General features: G+C 45.1%; 2 protein-coding genes across 3 annotated transcripts in view; one reads left to right on the plus strand and one right to left on the minus strand.

The window, feature by feature from the left end:
- Positions 1 to 5,583: 5,583 nt before the first annotated feature.
- LAPTM5 (lysosomal protein transmembrane 5) lies at positions 5,584 to 20,459 on the minus strand. 2 transcript variants are annotated; one of them, XM_010723245.3, is made up of 8 exons: positions 20,283 to 20,459; positions 15,285 to 15,378; positions 10,504 to 10,580; positions 9,732 to 9,860; positions 9,122 to 9,244; positions 8,950 to 9,045; positions 6,974 to 7,066; positions 5,584 to 6,371 (listed from the first exon to the last, which is right to left on the minus strand). In XM_010723245.3, the coding sequence occupies exons 1-8, from the start codon at positions 20,361 to 20,363 to the stop codon at positions 6,297 to 6,299; spliced, it is 768 nt and encodes a 255-aa protein (XP_010721547.1). In that variant the 5' UTR covers positions 20,364 to 20,459; the 3' UTR covers positions 5,584 to 6,296. The 2 variants fall into 2 exon arrangements, with proteins under 2 accessions (XP_010721547.1, XP_003212519.2); XM_003212471.4 differs by having other exon boundaries at positions 9,122 to 9,247; positions 20,283 to 20,458.
- A 1,907-nt stretch (positions 20,460 to 22,366) lies between these two features.
- LOC104914273 (tubulin-folding cofactor B-like) overlaps positions 22,367 to 23,355 on the plus strand; it is a 2,727-nt gene continuing 1,738 nt past the window's right edge. The window contains exon 1 of the mRNA XM_010723284.3: positions 22,367 to 22,517. Coding sequence (XP_010721586.2) covers positions 22,367 to 22,517 — 151 coding nt within the window. The remainder of the gene's footprint in view (positions 22,518 to 23,355) is intronic.

Genomic DNA, 23,355 nt, shown 5'->3' on the forward strand with positions numbered 1-23,355 from the left:
CCCCCGAGATGGCCATCATCCTGAGATAAGTCCACACAAAAGACCGCTTCACAGCTATTTAGCTGCAGCTTATCCTCCTCTCCTTGCCCCTGGCCTTGTCCATCAAAGTTCTCCAGACAAAGGATTTCACCACCTTTGCCCAGGATTTGCCTGGACTTGTATAAGTCCATCTGTGTCCCCAGCAAGCTTTGAGACACTGATGTTAGCAGAATAATATCTTACATGGGGCTGGAAAGTGTATCGCCCAGTGTAAGAGTAAGAAATACAGTGAAGCAAACGCATACAAGGGATGTGGTCAGCTAGAAAAGTTGCTGGCTTCTCATTTGCCATAAAACAAGCATGTCTGATAGCGTGGGCTGTGTAAATGTAGATTCTTTATCAATATACACATAATATTTCACAGGAGAGTAGATTGAATGGAGAAGGACATGAAAAATGACATTTTAGTTGTGATAATGTAGAAATGCCTTGATTTGATGTGGCATTTGACTTTTTCCAATTTCTTTTGCTCGCATTTTCTCTTAAAAAAACTTTTTAGTTTTATATCTACTTTTCCAATAAACACATTTATTATGTTAGTATAAATGTCACACTGCAATGAGCTGAAATGACCAAATCAAAATGAATCAGACCCTGAGTCATATCCATGTCAATGAGCCAGAAGAAGGCGATGGATTCCTGTGAGAAAAAGGAAATCGGACCACGATGTCAGGACACTTCCAAATTTCTGCTAGAACTCAGTCAGATGGCATTTTAAATATTGGATTTTCCGTAGGAAGAAAGCACAGTGTTTGTGGTCCTGGACCGTAAATGGTTCCTAGAGAGAGTCTGGCAGTGCGGTTGAGTTGCACCAGTTGGCCATGGAGGCAGCGAGCAAGGAGAGGGGCTGGGGAGGGATGAGCAGCCAAATCCTGAGTAGTTTACTGTTGAGCTGTACTTCATTCTAAACAAACCTGGTAGCTATAGTAAACACAGCTTTCTTGCCCTCAAGCAACCAGGAAACTTCTATGTTTAGTAAAATACTGAGTTTTGTCTTTTAATTTTTTTTTTCTTTTCTTTTTCAGGCTTGTTTTGATGTTCCCATGTGCTTCCTGGCCTCCATTTTTCAAATATTCAGAGAAACAGTGACCAAAGCAGCCATTTAGTCAAAGCTCCAATTCTCATGTTTCATCCCCATGATGTTTCTGTATCAGTTATGAGGAGCAGAGGAGCTCTTCCTGGCCTGCTTCATTATCAGAAAGGATATTTACTGCACCACTATTGTGTTGCAGCAGTGATATTTGCAGTGAAGGAACTGGTGCAAAGCATAAAACAGATTATGGAAATGATGAAAGACTGCGGAGAGACGAATGGCTTTAAATACAACCCTTTTGACAACTCAAGATCAAAAGAAGTACTGTTTATCCTTTAAGCTGCAAATGGCTGGCGAATATCCTTCTGCTCTGATGCTGTAAATAGTAAGTGCCGTTTATGACTAGTCAGTGTTTATGTATTTTATGGGTCACGTTTATTTCAGAGGGATCATTTTTTATTTGCTGTGTTAACCTTGCCCACATCCCCCTGGGGCCAAGTCGCCTCCTGGGCGCTATTCCCAGCTCTGATGTTGGCCACCTGGAAGGGTTGGGCAGCTTGTGCCCTGCCTCCATGCCTCAAATTCTGCACCAGCGGTGTTGGCCTGGCCCAGAGGGTTGTAGCTGTTCTGCTGAATTGCCTGGATGAAGCAGCAATGTAAGACTTGTAAAAGTTGAAGGTCACTGTGAATGCAGCCCATTTTCTCCAGCGAATGGGCCAAGGCAAACCGTACAAAAGGACCATGGCACAAAGGCACAGTGGCAAAGACTGCAGGCTGGTCTACGAAGAGCAATGTAACATCATTCTCAATAGCAGTGGTGTTACAAACCACTGGCAGACAGAGGGGTGAGGGAGATCCTTGGCTGCAGTCCATGAGGTGTCTGGCCTGATGGATGGGCACCTAGACAGAAAGCCAAAGGCAACGAAAGGCTTTGGGCTGATGCATGACCACACTTGTCATCTTCCCTCATTCTGGGCCAACCGCTGGGGACAGCAGTTGCAGTGACTTCGTTCGACTGATGCGAATAATTACTTTAATGAACTGTCTGCAGGAAAGCTAAAGAAAAACATGTCTTATAATGATGTTTGATTAATACAATTATCATGGCAGCTGTCCCAGGCTCTAAGTCTGAACCTGGATGGTTTGTAGGTGCCACTCAAAGCAGCAGGAATGAAGGCAGCAAGACAGCCGGGCAGGGCAGTGCAGTCCCTGCGATGTGCAAGGCGGTCTGCGGTGACAGAGTCCTGGAGAGCTGCCACACGTCCATCACCCAGGGTTCCCTCAGCTGCTCCGGAGCAGCTCAGCACATGGGCTTGAATCAGCTTGAGGATGTGCCAGGGAATTCTGCCAAGTTGCTGTCTTTGCCCTCTTCAAGGTCTATTTATGCTCTCTTACGGACACCAGAAGACTCTTGGGACAGAGGAGACCTTTCCGTAATGGTGGATGCTACAACTGGATCTGCCTGATTTTGAGTGCCATTGTTCCTGTTGCATTATGCATAGGTTTTGCCAAGTTTACCCTCTATGACTATTTGTAGAACCAGAATTTCTTTGTCAAAGTCTCAGACAAAATTTCTGGATTTCTGGGGCAGCCCATACGGGTTTCCTTCACCAGAAAACATTCCTGATCACTGGATAGGTTTGTCACACATGTGCCTGCAAGGCTGTGAGTAGTGCATGGGAGGGCTTCCAGCACCTCTCTTGGGTTTGCAGCATTGATTCAGCAAGACCAGCTCAAGGCTAAGGGAAAGAGTCTCAAGAAAAAACAAAGAAAACCAATAAAACAAATACTTCCACAATGAAGGAAGCTCAAAAATAACTACATTTCATCAATAAAACAGATACTTCTGCGGTGACAGTGAGCGCAACCTTGTCTCTTCCAGCCATAAGGACTACCTGCAGGCAGTCTTTATAGACATAGGTATGGGTTGATGGTTGCACTAGATGACCTTAGTGGTCTTTCCAGCCTTAATGATTCTATGATTCTATGATTTGTGTGGACCATTAGAGGCATTTCTTGCAGCCTTAAGTACTGAGTCTGGTTTTGAAGCAGTCCAGGATCACACTCAACCATTTTGCAGTTTCTCTCCCTTCTCTATGTCCATGATGATTGCAGTTGTTTCATTTTTATTTACACATCAGTTTCCCTTTTTGTGGCATAGGGAGAGCAGTGACGTATCTTTGGTTTAGTTTCTTCTTTTAGAGCAGGCTGAGGCACGTCACCAACTGAAGGCAATGGCATGAGGACGCCTACAGAAGAACAATAAATTGAACCCAAGAGAAATGTCCAAAACAATGTGAAAGACAATACAGACCTATTTCTACTCATGTGAAACATTTTTCCAGCAAGTTTCTTAATTTCTTCTCTGCAAAAGGGAAAGTGGGAATGGTGTAAACAAAATCAAAACAAAAAAAGTCCTGTTTCAGGTCAGATGAGGGAAATCACAATCAGATGGGGAATCTGATGGACATCTTGACTCCTAGAGCACATCTGCCTCCATGAGATGCTGCTTCTAGAGGAGGTCCTGCCCCTCTCACACCTAAACTGTCAGCGCTGACATCGTCTGCCCAATCTTCTGTCTGTATCAAAGAATTGCTGCTCATTTTTCCTCTGTGCTGAAAAAAAATTAAAGAAAAAAAGGAAGTGAGGAGCAGCATTAAGCGTATGAATGTGAATTGGGTCTCAACCTATTCTGGAGACTCACATCAGTAAATCAATTTAAAGGAGGGAAAGCTGTATAAGAGTAACATATTAAAAAGAGTCTTTTATCAGAACCGGCATTGATAGTGCCACCGTCTGACTTCTTAGAAAGCTTGTGACAGCTCACGTTTGGTTTGTGTTGGCTGAATCTTCTAACATTTCAGAAAACCCAAACGATTTCCTGTCTAGAACTCAGATCCCAACCTGGCTGGAAACTCACAATAAATCTATACATTTTATCAGATTTCATGGTTTTCTGAGTCAGGTTTTCACAGGGAACTATTCTGAGCCCAATAGAGGAAATACTGAATGAAGCAGAGAGATCGTTTAGCTTGCTAAGAGCTATGAAACCATCAGGTTTATTTCAAAGATCAGGTGTGTACCTGAGGGCTCAACTCCTCCACATTCTCTTTGTAACCAACCCCATCTCTGCAGGTGGTGTGTTGAGCCTATTTTGATTGGACTTGATCTTAGTGGTCTTTTCCAATCTTAATGATTCTATGGTTCTATTTTAGCTACTTTGGTTAAAATACAGAACAGAATTTGAACCACTTAAAGAGATTAAGAAAAGGATTTTTAACACTGTTCAGCTAGATATGAGGGATAGGATGCCGTCCACTGGGATCTAGACTGACTTGAGCAGGAGAACTTCATGAGGTTCAACAAATCCAAGTGCAAGGTCTGCACCTGGGTTGAGGAAACCCCCACTTACAATGCAGACTGGGGAATGAAGGGATTGAGTGCAGCCCTGCTGAAAAAGAGCTGGGAGTACTGGTGGATGGGAAGTTGGACATGAACCAGCAGTGAGTCCTCGCAGCCCAGAAAGCCAACCATACCCTGGGCTGCATCCAAAGCAGCGTGGCCAGCAGGTCAGGGAGGTGATGCTGCCCTTCTCTGGGCTGGTGAGGTCTCACCTGGAGTACTGCATCCAGATGTGGAGTCTTCAGTACAGGAGAGACAGGGAGCTGTTGGAGCGTGACCAGAGGAGGGCAACAAAAAGGATCCAAGAGGTGGAACAGCTCTCCTGTGAGGACAGGCTGAGGGAGCTGGGGCTGTGCAGGTGGAGAAGAGAAGGCTCTGGGGAGAGCGGAGAGCAGCCTTCAGTATCTAAAGGGGAGCGACAGGAAAGAAGGGGAGAGCAGAGCTGTGGTGACAGAAGAAGGGAAATGGTTTCAAGCTCAAAGGTGTAAGTTAGATATAAGGAAAAAGCCTTTTACAGTGAGGGTGGTGAGGCAGTGGCACAGGTTGCCCACAGATGTGGTGGGTGCCCCATCCATGGAGGCTTTCAAGGCGAGGTTGGATCAGGCCCTGGGCAGCCTGATGGAGCTGTGCATGTCCCTGCTCACTGTGGGCAGTTGGACTGGATGGCCTGTGAAGGTCCCTTCCAACTCTAAGGATTCTATGATTCTATGATCACACTGATCACATCAGCGTTCAGACTGGCTTTCAGGAGTACAAGGAAATCACTGCTTTTCAACAATGAGAAGCAGCTCAAGTATATGGTCAACATCATTATCATTACCATCTCTTTTAGTCATCAAATGAAAAGAACATTGGCAAATCATTCATTGAAGTTTCAGAACAGAACAAGAATCCTAGGCTTTTTCTTACAATGTGGATGATGTTGGAATAGTTGTTTCTGAGCAGATTACACTTTTAAAAAGCAGGGATCCATCCAAAAAAGTAAGCAGATGCTAAATTCCAGCTACCAGTCATCAGCAACATCATTCACCATCATTTACACAGATTAACCTGCGCAGTCTCCACGGGTCATGGATGTGCCAACCCTTCAGAAATCAGACAGTAAAAGGTTAAAGCTGCTGACAGGTTTTTTATTATTGAAACTCATTTATCAAGTCACAGTCAAAGCAAAAAAAGAAAAAATAATTAAAAAGAAGCAAACTCTTGAGTATAACAAGGAAGAGCAACACTGTCACAATTCCAGCATGCTGGAGTACAAACTCAATCACGATCATAAGCAGATAGAATGAGAGCGTGTTGTTGAGAACTTCATTCTTTTGCTAACTCCTTTCCCTTAGGTCCTCCTTAAAAGATGCTAGTAAGCATAGTATACTTCAGGGTTGGGCTACCTCAGAAAGCAGAAAAAATGTTATTGCTTGTTCTTCCCCTCATTCTACTTCTTGTACAATGCCTCAGCTGCTGGGTTAGAGATGTAAGACAGATAAGAAACAGCATCCTGCTGGGGTAAATAAGCCTACCAAGGGATCCAGGCCAAATGCCTGGCAGATGTCAGAGCCCAGTGATGGAAACCTCTAGGATGCCTGGTGCCAAGTTTATTAAAATCAGCACTGTAACTCAGTAGTACCAGCTCAAAACTGCCAGTGTGGAATGAGACACCAGCTCCAGTGGTTCGTCACTGCTCTTCATAGGCTCATAAAGTGAGCTAGAGTGCAACAAGCTTGATGCTGCTGTAAAGTAAGGGCTTCTCAATGAGGCTGAGTATCTGACAGAAGGGGTAGGAGACTCCAACAGCAGAACTCTGTCTTCTCTCCATGAGTAGAGCTCAGACTGCTACATAGGGTGGTGGGCATTCCTTGGAAGGCAACTCCAAGGCTTCCTCATAAGATGGCAGCACAGCCTGAAAGAGAAGACCATTAGTCATGCTTTGGATAAATGAAAGGGTTCCAAATGGCCTTGATCTTGGATATGTTTCTCTTCCTCAAGTATCTCACATTTTTGGAAGGTCTTAAATATCCCTTCATTGTGTCAGAGCAGTTGGATGCTACTACTGGAGATCATCAATAATCTACATAAGGGGACATTCATTAAAATGAAGAGCGATGCACCAAATCTCTCAGACATTGATCCAGCAAAGGGTGAAGACGAACTTAATTTGAAACATGAATGACACTATCAGGCACAGAAACAAAAGTTGATCTGAAATTAAAAACAAGCCTTCAAGCCAGAGATTAGGAGTGATATATTCCCATTTATTTACTTCGCCCAAAGTCTGAGTATCAGCTTCCTTGCAAATACAATTGTCTTTGTGAGGTTTTACAAAAGAGTAAATTTAAAGGAGTTTTATGTAATTGGGAACTGATTATTAATACCTGTTAATGCACATTTGAAGTGTTGAAGCGTCTCTCATACCACCAAAGGAGCAAACACAAGGATCATCAAGCATCTCACCATCTAAATCACGACCTTTCATGACATAAGCCTAAAGCAGCCTTTACTCACCTTCTCAACTGCCTTCAGGTCAGCTTTCAGCTCCTCTCTCTTACTGGCTTTAATGTACTTAAAGCAGCTCAGGACACATTTGAACATATAGGCCTGAAAAGGAAAGGGAAAGGGAAGTCTGCCTTGGCACTGCAAGTCAACAAGAGCATTTCTGTGTTTGCCATCATCCTACCACCATCCTTCTCTTCAGATGAAAGCCTTGAGGGAAGCCTGACACCACACATTCCAAGGCCTTAAATCAGTCTGTCCTGTTGGAAGGGCGGCAGCTCCATCTGCTCAAAGCAGCACACTGGAGTGAAGTCAGTAGGACTATAGGCACACGCTTGAGGCTGCTGAGTGCCCAATGTCATCATACAGGAAAGGAAAACATGTCAATTTTTGTGTTATTTTCCTGAGCTGGCTACAAAGTCTGAGTGTCTCAGAAACACATGGATGGGTACAACACCCATCTCCCAGGGATCCAAGCCTCCCTGTCAACTAGGACTGACCTCAAAGAATGGCTCATTCAAGAAAACCTCGTGTTTCCATTCATTTCACTTTTCTGACAGGCCTGCCTTGCGCCTCGTGGAGTTACACAATGTGGCAAAAAAAAGAGAGATTTTCTGAGAAAAATGGATCGATTGACAGATTGTGGTGCAAGAAAATAAGCAAGGCCTGTGAAACATACCATATGAAATAAATATTTTCCCTGCGCTGTGCACTGAGGCGAAGTCATGTGCCTCTTGTTTTTATTGGCGTAAGGCTGTACTTTAAAAACAGTTGGCATTTTCTAGGGAACACAGGGAGTTGTATGTCCCAAGAACAAGCCCTGTAGCTTAGGGTTTCCCAGAACAATGAGGACTGTTTGCCTTGACACAAAGCCAAGACAAAGAATGAGAACAAGGAATGGAGTATCGGAGTTGAAGGAATTTGTCTCTCAAGTAGATTTGTGAAGGTGAGGAGGTAAAGTCACACTTTAGACCACCTTCAGAGAACACTGCAAAGACCTTCCCATTCCAAAAGCCTCTTCATATAGAAGAGCAAACTCTTCAGTACACTGAAGCTATCATACTATCTGTACAAAAAACCCCACTCAACTCTTAAATAATCCCCAAATAAATTTAAAAAAATTACAATAATTAAATATATATATTTTCTATGATTTTGTTATAGCTAGCCCTGTAGGGAATTCAAACCAACTGATCTGCCAGGTCACACTGCCAGCTGGGTTGCAGAGTTACCTCCACTCTTATTGCTCAGTTTATGCAAACATTAAGATTTGCTGGAGTCACATCTGCAGTGCATCACACAGGACTCTCCATTCCACACTGTTTGTTCAGGCCACCTGGGAAGAGGCTAGATAAAAAAAGTGCTTTCTAGCTAACAAGTAGCAGTTGTCACTGTGCAGAATCTGCTCTCTACCTGAAGAGATGCAGTTTTCTTTTTGAAACCCCTTGGTGAAAAATCTGTTCTCTGATCCACTGAAGCAAGAAGAAGAGAAACCATCTCACTGTGCAGAAAGTCTCATATGATGCAGTTTTCTAAGATGTAAGCAGAACCCAGTAGCTCATTGCTTTTAATTAAGTTTCAGGACATCTGACTGCATAACTCTGTTTGCATCAGTGCAGACACAGAACTTACCCAAGTGGAAGATCCAACCTGCTGCTTAACGATTTCATTGATTTTGTTGTACAATAGCAGAAGAGTTTCCTATAATTTGTTTTCAAACATCTTATCCTTTTAGAGATGAATGGCCAATCATAGTTCTTGAACACAGGGAGAGCTTTTTTTATAACTCACACCCCCAGAATCATAAGAGTGATCTGATTATCAACCCTCACTGAGGCATAGCTCCTATTGCACCCAAGGGGAGACCCAAGCAGCTTTCTATGGCTCTGGCAGATTTGAGAGAGAAGTACAAACCAGTTCCTCCTATCCCTCTGGCAGCAAAGCTTTCTTTCTTCCCTCACGTCTCACCACACCATGCAGCCATTTACCTTCAAGAAGAGGACAGCAATGAATGCAACAGTGAAGGTGACCATCACTTTGGCATATTCCTCTGTTGGTAACTTCTCCAGGGCTGGCATAAAGCCCTGTGAAAACAAGGAGAAGGTCTCAGTCAAACACTTGTCCCCTTCGCCAGGGTCACGCAATGTGCTCATCACCTACCCTGTTATCTGCAGACTTGAGGCTGAGGTACGTGGGCACCTCCATGTAGGAGCTGCAGAGGGTCAGGATGCTCAGGCAGAAGTCCAGCAGCTGCAGAGCCAGGAAAGGGGTCTTCAGGTGCTCCTGCTGTGCAGGCAAATAGCAGGGGACAGGGTTTTGGTTATGACTACAAGACCTTATAGATTTTCCCTATTTACATGGGCTTGTGCTTTGTCATCATTTACAACCTAAGTTATCTGGGGGTTGGAGCTCGATGTTATTTAAGGTTCCTCCCAACCTCAGCCATTCTATGATTTAATTCATTTATACAAACCATAATATTGGGCAAACCATCTTGCTGGGGTGGTTTCTACCAGCTCCTCTGGAGTCTCTAGCTGTTGCAGTGATGTCCCTGACTTATCTCACAAATATCTCCCCAGAGCCCTGAGACAGAAAGTAAAACCAAGAGGAAAAGTCCCAGATGTGGGAAACCCGATTTTGTCCCAGCTATCCCCAGTTGCCGTTGTGAACCTCCTAACTCCCAAGGATTGCAGCCACTGTAGGAACAGCTTCATCATGAAAAGCCATCCCATAAAGAGCAAAGAGCGTTCTGACATAAGCTGTTACCTACTGTGTGTCTGAGGGATGACACTGAAACCATTGCTGGGACTTGGATGTAGGAACTGAACATTGTTAGGAGGCTGAGGAGAAAGTCCATGACTTGTAGAGCAAGGAACGGGATCAGGAGGCGTTCCCTCTTCTGTGAGAAAAATCAATGTGAGTTATTTCTGTTCTGAATGGGAGGATGAGCCCAGGCATCAATATCTAAAATTACATGTGTTAAGGTACTACAAGAACAAAACCTCTCCTGAATTTTTGCATCTGATTCTAGATATTGTGATGACCATGGTAGCTTCAGCAACAGTGAAGGGCATCAACATTGACTTTAATTCTTTTTCCACTTTGCACTTAAAGTTTCTTTCACTACTTGGCCTTGAACTACTTTCACTACATGACCTTGATGTTTGATGTGATCAAATCAGTTTCCATTAGTTGTTCAGCATCCCCAAGCTTTCTGCTGCAAAGAAAGTTGTGTTCCCAGATCAGCACATGGTCATTTCTGCCCCAGAAATAGGAAGGGAATCCTCATGTAATAGGGGAGTTATGGTTCCCCTCCAAGATCTGACTTGTACAAGAGTATGGAAATGAGGCAATAGAGCAACATTTCCAAATTAGAGTATTTCCATCCCACAGCACAACAAATAACCTTGTTTTAAATGTCACTCAGTCTTGGTGAGGCTGGCATCATTGTGGTCCTGCCTCAGCACTCAGTGAACATCCTATAGTCCCCAGTACCAGAGAGCCCCCAGCAGGCAGCTTAATGACATTTGTGGAGAACGTACCTTCACCACCCCGAAGAGGAGGTTGAAGCTGATGACAAACAGCATGATGATCAACAGGAAACTGGTGGTGACATCAGCTAAAAGCGACAACGTTAATTTCACATTACTAAAAGCTGGAGCCTAATGCCCACCTCCCACTTTCAGGCACATGGGATTGAAGTTTTAAATATCCTGGGCTACAATATTAAAGTAAAACAAAATGAAAAGAGGCAGAGAAATTTTAAGCAATGATCAACAACTCTGGTCAGGAAAGTTTGAGACTCAGATAAGCTAATCAACAGCAAAAGCTGTGGAGAGATCTAGGAGATACTCAAGCAAGGAAGAAGATTCAACCACTCAACAGTGGCATGGACCACAGAGCTGCAGGGTGAAATACCTTTCCTCCATCCACTCTCTGTAGTTGCAGAATGCAACACACTCCTTATAAAAAATAGATGTGTGAGGAGAAACAAGGAACTTTGCTTTTACTTATATCTTGTTAAATAAGTACTGAATTTATTTTTTTTTTAGCCACAGCATAATGAGAAGTGAAACATGGAAGGAAACTTAGGAAACAGCAAAGAAAGGAAACCCAAGCCCAAAAAGAAAACAGAGGAGAATGTATAGAGCGCTGCACTAAAGGAGGTGCTGCTCATAGTTTGCGTGGGGGAGAGCTCAAGAAAACCAAACCCACCTCAGGAGCAGGAGGACAAGGCTGAGATCTGATGTACAGAAAACCGAAGGCCATAATAAACTCCAGATAAAGAGGAGCTTGATGAAAATCTCAATCTAGTCCCAGTAAGCACCAGTTGCCTGAAGCCACTTTCCCTGATTCTCCTTCCCAAACCACCCATCAGAGAGAGTTTATCCCACTAGCAGGATGTTTCCTCAGATTCAGTCAAGGCAGCTGCATTTTTCTGCCTCTTTCAGTCTGGCTTCATGCTTTGGGCTTGCTAATTAATTGGACTACTGGCCATTGCCTCTGGAGGCTAATTGCCCAGATGAACTTTCCAATTAATCTACAGGTGCCTATGGGAGCACAGGGCCTGTTGGAGAGGTAAAGTGCCTGAAATATCCCACCAGGGCTGCCAGAGTGCTGAGGTGCCTTCCGGGACCAGAATTAATGGAGTTTGTGAGGCTGGAGTCTCTCAAAACCACGGTAGACCCTACAGCTGGGATTGATGTGACTTACAGGCCCTTTCCATACCCAGTGTCCATAGCTGAAAAATGTAAGGAAGTATTTTTTAAGTCCCTTTAGTACTTATCTCTGTGCCTAGTTGGCTTTTGTAGGATGAATGTTTGACTGTTGTATATAAGGGGCCTCAGAAAATGGCTCAATATAGGACTAAACTGTAATTTAGGACAAAGTTGTAAGTTAATCTTTCTTAAAGAAAGGATTCAAACCTTCTGTGAGAACAAAATTTAGTTTTTGCTCAAGTTTATAATACATGAGTTTGGGGGAAGGAGAGCTCAAATACCTTAGTAGGCTTTGCACTGTGTGTCCATTGGCAGTTTTTATACATCAGCTTTTCCAAGACTGAGCTCTGGAACAGGTTGCCCAGATTGGTGGTGGAGTCTCCTTCTCTGGAGATATTCAAACCCCCTTGGATGTGACTGTGGGTAATGTGCTTTAGGTGATCTTGCTTGAAGCAAGGGATTTGTACTGGGGGATCCCAAGTCATCCCTTCTAATCTCAACTCTTCTGTGATTTTTTAATTCTTGTACCAAACCTGAGATGAGCTGTGTCCCAGAGATCCCAGGGAATTTCACAAGAAGGAGCTCATATGTGCTATGAAGTAAATGCCATTTCCCTTGGGTTGGTGATATCACCAGAATGGAGCCATATGGCAGAGCCTCTGTAGAGCTGTGCTGGACATCTGCACTGCCAGCAAGAAATGCCAAATAGTTAATGCCAACCAAATAAGCCCTCCCAACAAATAGAAAAGCAGATAATTTATTTACCAAATGTCTATATTTGGTTAACTTCACATCAGGATTTATGTCCTGTATGTAGCCAGGAGGGACTTTGAGTGACTTGTAATATTTTTGATGAATGCCAAGAAACTCCCTTCTGTTTTATGGCCCAATAAACTAGTTTGGGAAATGTGAGCAGGGCTTGTAATGCTCTGGTTTAACAGAGCGTAGAAATGTGAACCTGGTTCTTCCAAATTGCAACTGAATGTCCCAAAATGCCACACAGCCATTTGTCTCCTGTTCCTTCTGCCTGGCCAGATTAATCTTGTTCTATTTCTTAAACATCAGGTGGTAAAGTTAGACTTGCTTTAGACCAGTTAACATCCTGACATTGACCCCACTATGAGTCATCTTCAAAGGTTCAGAATGAATAGAGAAGATATTGGATATTCTTCCTGTTTTAATGTTATATTTTTAGTAGATTTACTAATCTCTTGATGAACTTCTACTGAAAAGCAGCTTTCAGAGGGGTGCTCTTGGTGCTACCCTGCCTGCAGCATCTTATAAACCAAGGCAGCAAGGAGAGGCTGCTTGGAACAGAGCATTTCTCCTAATGACTGCTGATCCAGTCACTCTTCCCATTGTCCCAGCAATGACAAAAACAATCCCACTTCTCCTTCCTGGGTAGCTACAGGTCGGTGAGCCTCACCTCTGTGCCTGGGAAGATTATGGAACAGATTCTCCTGGAAGACATGTTAAGGCACATGAGGGATGAGCGGGTGATCTGAGCAGCCAGCACAGCTTCACCAGGGGAAGGCCGTGTCTGACCAATCTGATGGTCTTCTATGGTGGAGTGACGACACTGGTGGACAAAGGAAGGGCAACTGGTGCCATCTACCTGGACTTCTCCAAGGCCTTTGACAAGGTCCCCCACCACATCCTTATTTCAAAATTGAAGAGCTATGGATTTGAAGGGTGGACTATTCGGTGGATAAGGAATTGGTTGAATGGTCCCAGGCAGAGGACGGTGGCCAATGACTCGATGTCCAGCTGGAGGTGGTGACCAGTGATGTCCCCCAGGGGTCTGTCTCGGGGCTGGTGCTCTTTAATATTGTTACCAGTGATACAGATAATGGAATCAAGTGTATCCTCAGCAGATTGCTGATGGCAGCAAGCTGAGTGGTGCAGTTGATACAGCAGAAGGTAGAGAGATCATCCAGAGGCACCTTCATAGATAGGCCCACATGAAGATAATGAGGTTCAACAAAGCAAAGTGCAAGGTTTTGCTGCTGGATTGGGGTAATCCCAAATATGTATACAGACTGGGAGAAGAACTCCTTGACAGCATCCCCGCTGAGAAGGACTTCGGTTTCCTGGTAGATGAAAGACTTAACGAGCCAGCAGTGTGTGCTTGCAGTGCAGAAGGCCCCTGGTATCCGGGCTGCATGAGAAGAGGAGCGGCAGCAGGGCAGGGAGAGGATTGTTCCCCTCTACTCTGCCCTTATGAGGCCTCATCTGGAGTACAGCATCCAAGTCTGGGGCCTCCAACACAGGAAGGGAGTGGAGCTTTTGCAGAGGGTTCAAAGGAGGGCCACAGATATGATCAGAGGGTTGGAGCCCCTATCCTATGAAGACAGGCTGAGGGAGGTGGGTTTATTCAGTCTGGAGAAGAGAAGGCTGCTGGGAAACTTCATTATGGCCTTCCAGTATTTAAAGGGAGATTATAAACAGGAGGGACATCAACCCTTTACAAGGACAGATAGTGATAGGAGAAGGGGGAATGGTTTTAAACTTGAGGTCCCTTCCAAGCCATTCTGTGATTCTATCATCTACAAATAGAGCAGCATATGCTGAGAACCTCTCCCACATTGTTCTCCAGCTCTTCCATCTGGGTTCTGAAGTCAAATTGAACTTTTTATACTGCTTGGCTGCCTTGTTTCCCTGCTTGTTTCTGGAAATAGAAGAGTTGCACTGTGTTTACTCCAAACATAATCAGAAAGTGCTCTCCATCTCCCAGGCAGAGCCCTTTGAAACACTTGGAAGGAGGAGCCAAGTGGAAGGAGGAGCTCTGCAGAAAGCATTATCAAAAGCACTCATCGTGCAAGTTAGGTATTGAGTTCCCTCCAACCCACCCAGACTTTCCTCCACTTTCTGTGCACTTCTGCAGCTTGGGAAAGGAAACCATGGAAAAGCAGGGGGGGCAAATCCTTGCTGCTGTGGGCTTTTTCTCCTATGTAGTTCCTCATGACTTTGTAGGGTGAGACACCACAGGGTGGAGGGCTCTGATTTCCGCCTTTCTGAGCACAGTGCAGAAGGGTTATCTCAGCCTGTGGTTTTGCAGCAGAAAGTGACTAAGAAAAGGAAAAAGCACCCTGCATCTATTGTCCCCAACAGCTTCATGCAAATTTTTTTCTGGCTAAGTAAATTTTGAGGTTCGGGGAGCTGTTTTCTTTTAAATTTTTAAAGTTTCTTTTAAATTTTAAAATTTTCTTTTTCTCACCCCACATGAGTAGGAATTCAATCAGTTGTGACAAATGTAATGCTTGGGACTGCATGTGAGATGGGGAGCAGCCCGGATGCTTCTTGCACACAACTGGTGTTGTGCCAAAACCTCCAGGGACATGGGGACAAAGGGGCTGGAGTTGGAAAGGCATTGGCATAGCTGCCCAGGAAAGCGGTGGTGTAACCATCCCTGGAGGTGCTCAAGAAATGTGGAGATTTGGCACTGAGAGATGTGGTCAGTGGCCATGCTGGGGCTGGGTTGGGGTTGGACATGGTGATCTTAGTGGTCTTTACCTAAGCCTTAATGAAAGAGGAACCTAAAAAAAAGAGGAACCAGTGGAGGATCCCAATGTCCCCTGCTCACTTCCAGCATCCTGACCACCTACCAATTCTGTAGTAATCCTTGTCCAGATCTTTGCAGTAGCCCTTCCCACTCGCCACCTCCAGGGAATACTCGATCAGCAGCAAGATGCTCATCACCTAGGAGAACAAAGGCAAAAGGCACAATGCAACCCACTGCTGACCAACTTGTTTTCAACAAATGTTTCCAAGGAGCACGCACTGGATGCAACCCCAAGAGCAGGGTGGCTCTCCAATAGCATTTTGAAGTGCTAAAAGAAATGCAGTAAAAATTAAGACCTTTCTGTAAATCTTGCTATACTGTTTCACTGACAAAAAAATCATTTTCCTTCTTTTATTTAATTGAGAAAATCTTCCAAATGTGCTTTTTATTTTTTTTTCTTTCTTTTTTTTCCCCCACATTGAACCTAACTGGACTGATTTTCTCTCACTTCACCCCAAAGAAAATTAAAAATGGTGCAAACATGATTCCAACACCCCACTGAGTCCAGCACTGGGAGCACACTTCCTTCATGCTTAAGGCACTGACAAAAGGACCATCAGTGAAGAAGAAGTGAGTGAGGGAAAGTATTTGTCTGCTCAGCACAGGGGTTGCCTGGAACTCCATGATGATGCAGGAAGGAAGTCTGTATCTGACACCACAATCAACAGAATAGCTGCCAGAGTCTTCTGTGTTAAGACTCACTTGAAGAAGTGACGCAGGCAAGGAGGAAACTGAACTGTTGTGGTTGTGCTCCTGTTTGCAAACTTTGTGTATGGGCAACAGTGCAAAACAAGCAACTGCAGGAGATGAGAAAAAGCTTAACGGTTAAGCAAGCAGAAGAGATGATTTGTTCTTTCCATAGAGAGCTCAGGCTGCAGTAATGCATGGCCATTTGCCTCTTGCACTACAGTAGGTATTGTAGGCAAAAGAAAGAGGCACGGAGGGAAAGGCTTTGCACTGGGCCAGAAATGAGGGAGCAAAGCTAGGAGGGCACTGCTCTGTGGCAAAACAGGAACCAAATGCAGCCTCTCCCACTGTCAGTTTTAGTTGAAGAAAACCAAAAACTATACCCAGAACCAAATCCATCAACTTTCTTTGCCATGATCTGCAAGTGCTGTTTCCAGAAAAGCTGGAGGTCCTTGAAATCCTTCATTTCTGATGAGCACATGCTCCCCAAGAGATATCTCTTTTCTTATTGCTGCTACTGGTCAAATTCCTCAAGTGGCAGCATGGGAAACCGAGAAAGAAACTGCTTTTTCATGTTTCTGTTAAATGGAGAAAAGCAAAAGATCTGAGTCCAAAGCATCCACATGTTTCCTGAAAGACAAGTGAATGAGAGCAGGAGATGGAATCCCAGATGAATCTACAGCCAGAGCCAAAGTTTCAGCACAAAAGACAATCCCTATTGCCTATCAGGGGAACAATAATAAAAAAGACACTCTGAGATCCTTGCAAGTGTTGAAAAAACAACCAAACGAATGGCAGTCCCATAGTAGAGAGCCAAACCAAGCAGAAGCAAAAGGTTAGTGAGAAGACATTTTAAGTGAAACTTGGCTTTAAGTTTCCATTTGTAAGAGATTTTGCATAGAAAGAATGATCCACTGAACTGCAACGAGGTAAGAGACAAAGCTCTGGGGGTCATTTCTAAGCTCTCAATCCCATGGGTAAGCCATGGCCAAGAGATCCCTCCATCACCCACCTCTGTGTTTGGCATCCCACTGCCTGGCCCGTGACAACCCCATTTATTCCTGCAGAGAACAGAAGGTAATTGAGGCCCCAAGTGGAGCTGAGAAGTTGGAGGAAAGTGGGTTTCATCGCCAAACACTGAAGGACAGAGGTATAGCGAGCTGTTAACCCAAAGCAGATAATCTGAGCAAGCAAAGGGTATCTTGTAAGGCAGAAACTTAACAGCATGTTGCATGCAGCCCCCATTCCCTGGGGGGCATTTGCTGCAGCTGTAGTAGGGTTAAGCTGCTGCCAGAGGTTGTGTCAGGTACTTTTTCTTTGCTGAAATCTGTGCAGCTTGACTAATCTCCAAATTCTTTATGTGTGCACATGGCCTTGGTGTGACACGTGCTACTTTTCTCACACCCAGGCTTTGCAAAGAGCCTGAAGCTGCAATGAGCAGGGGTCAATGGGGACACAGATGTGCTTTGAGGGTTCCTGACTTCTGTGCATGCAGGGTGGTGACACCTGGCACCGTGAGGTCGAATGGTGCCTCATGTAAGTGCTTTACTTTCAGTGCTTCACTTCTTCTTATTTTAATTTAAAAGTGGCTGCTGTGGTTCAGAGCATTTTATCTTTTCCTTCCTGCTGCCTCTTTTTTCCTCTCTGTTCATGTGATAGAGATGCTCTGGGAGGATGAGGGCAGTCACAGCCTGCTGACGGCACAGTTCCATGCCAACACAAACCACGGCCACAGTGAGGGCTGGACCTGGGGAAGGTCAGTCCCAGAGATGGAGCTCTGCTCATGAAGTACCAAAGCTCAGCTGTGACAGTCAACCCAGCGAGATGCCACTTTCCAAGACCTGTGTCTCTAGTTAAGGATGAGTAGCAAATGAACTGTAGCTTTCCTCCTTATGCACAGAAGAAATAGCCAGGCTTTGCTCTTGAAGCTAATACTAATCACTTGGTGTGTCTTCTCACCAATGAGCAGGAGGACAAATTCCTCCATGCTTCCTTTCGAAGTCACCACCCGACGCCTCTTGAAGCTTTCCTAATCACACAACTGTCCCCTCCTCAGCCTCTTCCTTCTCCTTCCCCATTTGCTTGAGAATATCCACATTTATTTCAGCTGTCTATGGAGAGATCAGCAGTAAGACAGATCTAATTTATAGGAGTACAAGATATCAGCAGGAAGCCTGAGAGCTTGTGTTTGATGGTGCTGCTATCACCCAGCATCACTATGATTCATCATTGGGACCTACAGCAATAATTTATATTGATACAAACGAACAGTATTGATGTGGCAAATCATCCATGTCACCACTGAGTTATAAATTCCCTTTCCCCTTTCCCTCCCTCTGCCAAGCTGCAGCAACATCATAAAAAGGCAGAGAAAAGGTAGGAAATATAAAAGCTTGCTGCTATTCTTCTGTGTTATCTCTTAAAGCAGTACGACAAGACCATCTACTGCAAAATCCAATGGCAATCTCCTTCCTGAGAACACAGTGAAGCCTTACCCCAAGGCTCTGCCTTTTGCTGTTCAAACTCAACTGAAAATCTTCAACAGACTGACAATGATTTTTGTAGTAACACATCTTCCACAGTATTGGAAATGTAGGTTTCCCTGTTGATCATCAGCACCAGAGCTGATCTCATTCTCTTCCAGTAAAGGCTGGTGCAAATTAGGAATATCTACTGGCACCAAAGTGGTTAGAAAAATGTGTTTCGTTTTGAAGCGTTTGGAGGAACACAAAGGAGGCTTTATGATTGACCCTCCCAGCTAGGAAAGATTACTTCCCTTTCTCTCTGTGCCTCTGATTCTCCACTGGCACCAGGCAGCTTGCATCACATGCCATGCCTGCAGCTCTTTGTCATGCATTTCCTCCCTTTAACTTTGCCACTTCCTCTTCAAACCTTGGGAGTGCTTCCTATGAGGGTCCCATTTCCAAGCAGGTCATGACCACCCCTCCACGATGGCTGTGTTTAATTGGAAATTGCTTCTGCTCTGCTGCAAACTCTCCGCTTTCATATGGTTCAGTTTTTGCCACTTGGGGTCATAAGACTGCACAAGAGATACAGCAATTTCCGTTTCTTTAAAACAGTGAGATTATGAGCTTTGAGTCTGTGCTGAGAAGATGAGAAGCCTGCCTGGCCTGTAAGACGCTCAAAAAGCAGAAGGCAAAGGAGGATATAAAATTGCAATCTCATCACATTTTGAGGTCCACAAATGATTAAAAATTGGCATTGTAAATGCCATTGCAACCCCTGGCTTCCACATAATGCCAGGGGGAAGCTCTGCTGTTCTGAGCTGGTGTGGGGCTATCTTCTGTGATCATTAATGGCACAGTCTGCACAGGGAGTGGTGGAATCAATGTCCCTGGAGGTGTTGCAGAGCCGTAGGGATGTGGCACTGAGGGACGTGGTCAGGAGGCATGTTGGGGATGGGTTGAGGTTGGTCTTGATGATCTATGACCGTCCTTTGCTGAATGCTTTCACTTTTTTCCCCTATCCAAATCAGCAACTAAACCCATCTCCAGTTTCTGTTGCCTTTCATTGCATGAGTTCAATGCTCCATCAACGGATGGCATTAGGGGAGTCAAAGCTGTTATGTCACCTCATGCTGGACCCAATCTCAGCTTTGTGTGAGCAAGAAGAGGGCTGTGGCATAGTGAGGGCATGCCTGGGCTGCTTCAGCTGCTCCAGAAATGCTGTGGGGACCATGATATGTCCATGCCCAGCCATCCTTGCAGATGACAATTCCCCTCACTCCACTTCTGTGCACAGAGAAAGGTCAGTTCCCTGCTAGATGTTATCACACTGTGTGCTCCCAATGTGTGACTGCACACACCCAGTGCAGCAGAAGGGATTATTTTAAGTGTGCCCTGCTGTGCAAGAAACCACATCCTCAGTATGACGTGAGGCCACCTGAAAGCACATCTCTGCAGCCTGAATGGGGGGAGAAACATCTCTGAATAGGGGAAGAAACGTTCCCGAATGTTCCCTGTGCTGCCCAGCTGCAGCCAGCAGCTCCAGGCAGCTGCACCAAGTGCCTCTCTGCACGAGCAAGAGCTCCTGAATTGAGCTGCATGGGAAAGATCAGGAAGCAGAGATGGTTTCCATGAGCTCCAATGGATAGAGAGAGGGGATAACAGTTTTAAAAAAATTACAACCGTAATACATTTCTTCCTGCCCACTCCTGCCCTCCCACCTAACCTCCCACTTTGTGCATCCCCCTTAAACCATTTGTCTTTTGTTTTTGGCAAAACATGAAAGTCAGTAGTCAGGGAACTCCATGATCTGCAGTGCTCGTACCTTCTGCAAGCATTTCCCCCTTGCTTCTTTCTTGTCTCCCTCTATCACCCGTTGTGTCACTTACCATGTGAAAGACCCCCAGAGCAAGAGTTGCTGTCTTGATGTTGAAGAAGCAGCATTTTGGGTGCTTGGTTTGGGCAGTCATGTTGGGATCCCTCTGCTCTGCTGGGAGTTACAGCGGTTCAGTCTGCAGCAGCCACCTCACTGGTGAGCAGAGCGAGCAGTGCAGTTCAACTTCCTTCCTGGTCTGTAAGTGTGTTTAGTCATCCACATGGTCACATGAGGTCTTTGATTTCTCAATAAGAAAGAAAGCAAAAAATAATGATTGCTTTCACATCTCTGATGGCAAATGTGAGCACAAAACTGCTTCGGGCAGGTAGTGAGCAGGGCGTAGGGGAGCAGTGGGCTTTGTCCTAGAAAAACCATCAGAAATAAGAGCAGGGGGCCAAGAATGTCACCTTAAACTTGACCCACTGTTTTTGCAGTGAGGCATCCAAATTCCTGAGCATGAAGAAGCTGGTTCCTCGCCAGCAAAGACACCGCTCCCTGCAAGCACCGATCCCGAGCAGCACTGTTCTGTGGGGCTGCAGCAGTAGGGCCACCAGGGATGAGGTCGTGGCCACCAGGCTGATGGATCTGCTCCTGGTTTGGGTAAGGAACATGAAGCAGCAATGAGACCTGAGCACAGGTGACAGCCATTGTGCAGTTTGTCCAGTGGAGGTGGAATTGTATTTTTATAGAATAAGAATCATTTGAGTTGGAAGGAACTTTTGAAGGCCATCCAGTCCAGCCCCCCTGCAATGAACAGAGACATCTATGGCTTATCAAGGTGCACAGAGCCTGGTCCAGCCTGACCTTGAATGTCTTCAGGAATGGAGTTTTGGCAATATCAAAGGTCTAATTTAAAGCTGGCAGTGTAAACATTTGCACAGGCTTCCAGAGAACCTCTCCTGCCTGGAAGAGATGGACTGGAAGACTTCAGAATGGTTGAGTGGATGCTCAGTGATGAGCTCCTAACCATAGCTTTGTGCTGCAGTGGATCATAGAATCAAAGAATGATTTGGGTTGGAAGAGATCTTAAAGACCATCGAGTTCCAACCCCCTACTGGCTGCCACCAATCAAGCATAAATAATTTTATAACTTTTCAGATGGCATGACATGGCATAGTACATGTCTGAATAGAACAGAGATCATAGAATCATAGAATCATAGAATGTCCCAAATGAGAAGGGACTCAGTAAGGATCACTGAGTCCAACTGTTGGCTCCACATGAGAATTTAAGAAAACAGACACTATCTATATCTTCATATTCACAGGAATAAGGAGAACACCACTGGTTGGAGGTTGTGTTCAGACATTGTTCAGTCCCTGTAATTTTCAATGCTAGCATCCAAGCCAACATTTTTTTTCTGACTAACCTATTCCAACCACTTCTATTCTGGTTTTCTCACCACAAACAGCACACATTCATAGTAGTATTTCATCATGGAGAGCACATTCACAGAGTAAGCTGACAGCACAGATTCTTTCTCCACTTCTGTATGGAATCCATACTGCAGTACAACACTTTTTATATGCTCATAGCTTGATTCTATAGAAAGTTCTCCATCCTCCCATCCCTTTGACAGAAGAGCTCAGAGCCTCCAAGCCTTCCCACTGCTTGTTCACCAGCCAGATGGGATATTGGATCAGGACCCCAGGAAGGCTGCGGAAAGCTCAGGAAACAATGGCAGGATGGAGCCTTCTGCAATTAACTCCCACATTTGCTGCTTTTCTGACTCCCAGCTGGCAGGTGGGAAAGTGAGTGATTGGAGAAATATCCCGGTTTGTGGCTGCACCACTGGATAGAAGAGAGCTAGCAGGTAACTGGTGCCTGTGGATTCCCAGGCTGCTCAGTTTTCATTGCAAGGAAAACATGAAATTTATAGACTCTGAAATTACAGGGTTAGCAAAAGATGCTATCACTGTAAGCTATATTTCTGCAACCCACTCCAAACCTGCCTAGCTCTGGATTTCAAGGATACATGTTTTTATACAGAGTAAATTTGAAATATGTTTGGTCTCACTCCTTCCTGGAATGTGCTTTTACACATTCTGCCTTTTTCTTTCAGGATGGGAAATAAAGTGTCTTCTACAGAGAATGGCTATGGGTGTCCTGCTACAAGAGACCACTTGCATCTTCCTACCTTCGTATGCAAAGGCAAAGCCAGGCAGCAGCTGGGAAAATGTGCCTACCAGGCCCCCAAGCCTAAAAATCGTCTTCCACCATGAGACACTGCTCTGTCTTTTGCGTCTCCGTAGGGAGAACTTGCACTGAGCCCAACACCAAATGGCCACCATTCCTCCAGGGCTCCATAGACAGGCAGCGGGCACCTACACTTCAATCATAAAATCATAAAGGCTGGAAAAGATCTCCAAGATCATCTAGTCAACCCATCCCCACCATGCCCACTGACCATATCCCTCAGTGCCACGTCTGCAGGGTTCTTAACACCTCCCCCTCCCCTACAGGCAGCCTTTTCCAATGCCTCATCACTCTTTAGGAGAAGAAATTTTTTTCTACTTCCCACGAGAGAAGGGAAGAGAGGGGCCCAAAACTAAACTCCGCACTTGAGATGCAGCCTCACCAACACCGAAAATGGAGTGATGATCACTTCCCATTATTACAAATGTAGAATTCACTCCAGTTGTTGTTGTTTTGGAGCCCCCAACCTCCAGAAAAATATCAAGTGGAGAGAGGAAGCAATGGGAGATGGATGGTGAACAGGTGCTGTGTGTTTTAATGGACCCCAGCGTAGGTTTTGGTTAAATCCTACTACTTTCAGATCTCTCGTGACAAAAATCTTGTATATCACAGAATCACAGAATCACAGAGTTGTAGGGGTTGGAAGGGACCTCTAGAGATCAATCGAGACCAACCCCCTGCCAAAGCAGGTTCCCTACACCAGGTCGCACAGGTAGGCGTCCAGACGAGCCTTGAATATCTCCAGAGAAGGAGACCCCACAACCTCCCTGGGCAGCCTGTTCCAGTGCTCCGTCACCTCACCGTGAAGAAGTTCTTACGCACAGTCGTGCGAAACTTCCTATGCTGCAGCTGATGTCCGTTTCCCCTCGTCCTGTCTCCACATACCACTG

The sequence above is a fragment of the Meleagris gallopavo genome, chromosome 25 (genome assembly GCF_000146605.3).
Source record: "Meleagris gallopavo isolate NT-WF06-2002-E0010 breed Aviagen turkey brand Nicholas breeding stock chromosome 25, Turkey_5.1, whole genome shotgun sequence".
In the NCBI taxonomy this organism is placed as follows: Eukaryota; Metazoa; Chordata; class Aves; order Galliformes; family Phasianidae; genus Meleagris; species Meleagris gallopavo.

Excerpts from the sequence above, each read along its gene's own strand:
- LAPTM5 (XM_003212471.4), bottom strand. The coding sequence starts at position 20,363 with ATGACTGCCCAAACCAAGCACCCAAAATGCTGCTTCTTCAACATCAAG. Across the intron at positions 15,379-20,282 it reads CTCTGGGGGTCTTTCACATG|GTGATGAGCATCTTGCTGCT; the intron begins GTAAGTGACACA and ends TTGTTCTCCTAG. Across the intron at positions 9,861-10,503 it reads TCCTCTTCGGGGTGGTGAAG|AAGAGGGAACGCCTCCTGAT; the intron begins GTACGTTCTCCA and ends TTTTTCTCACAG.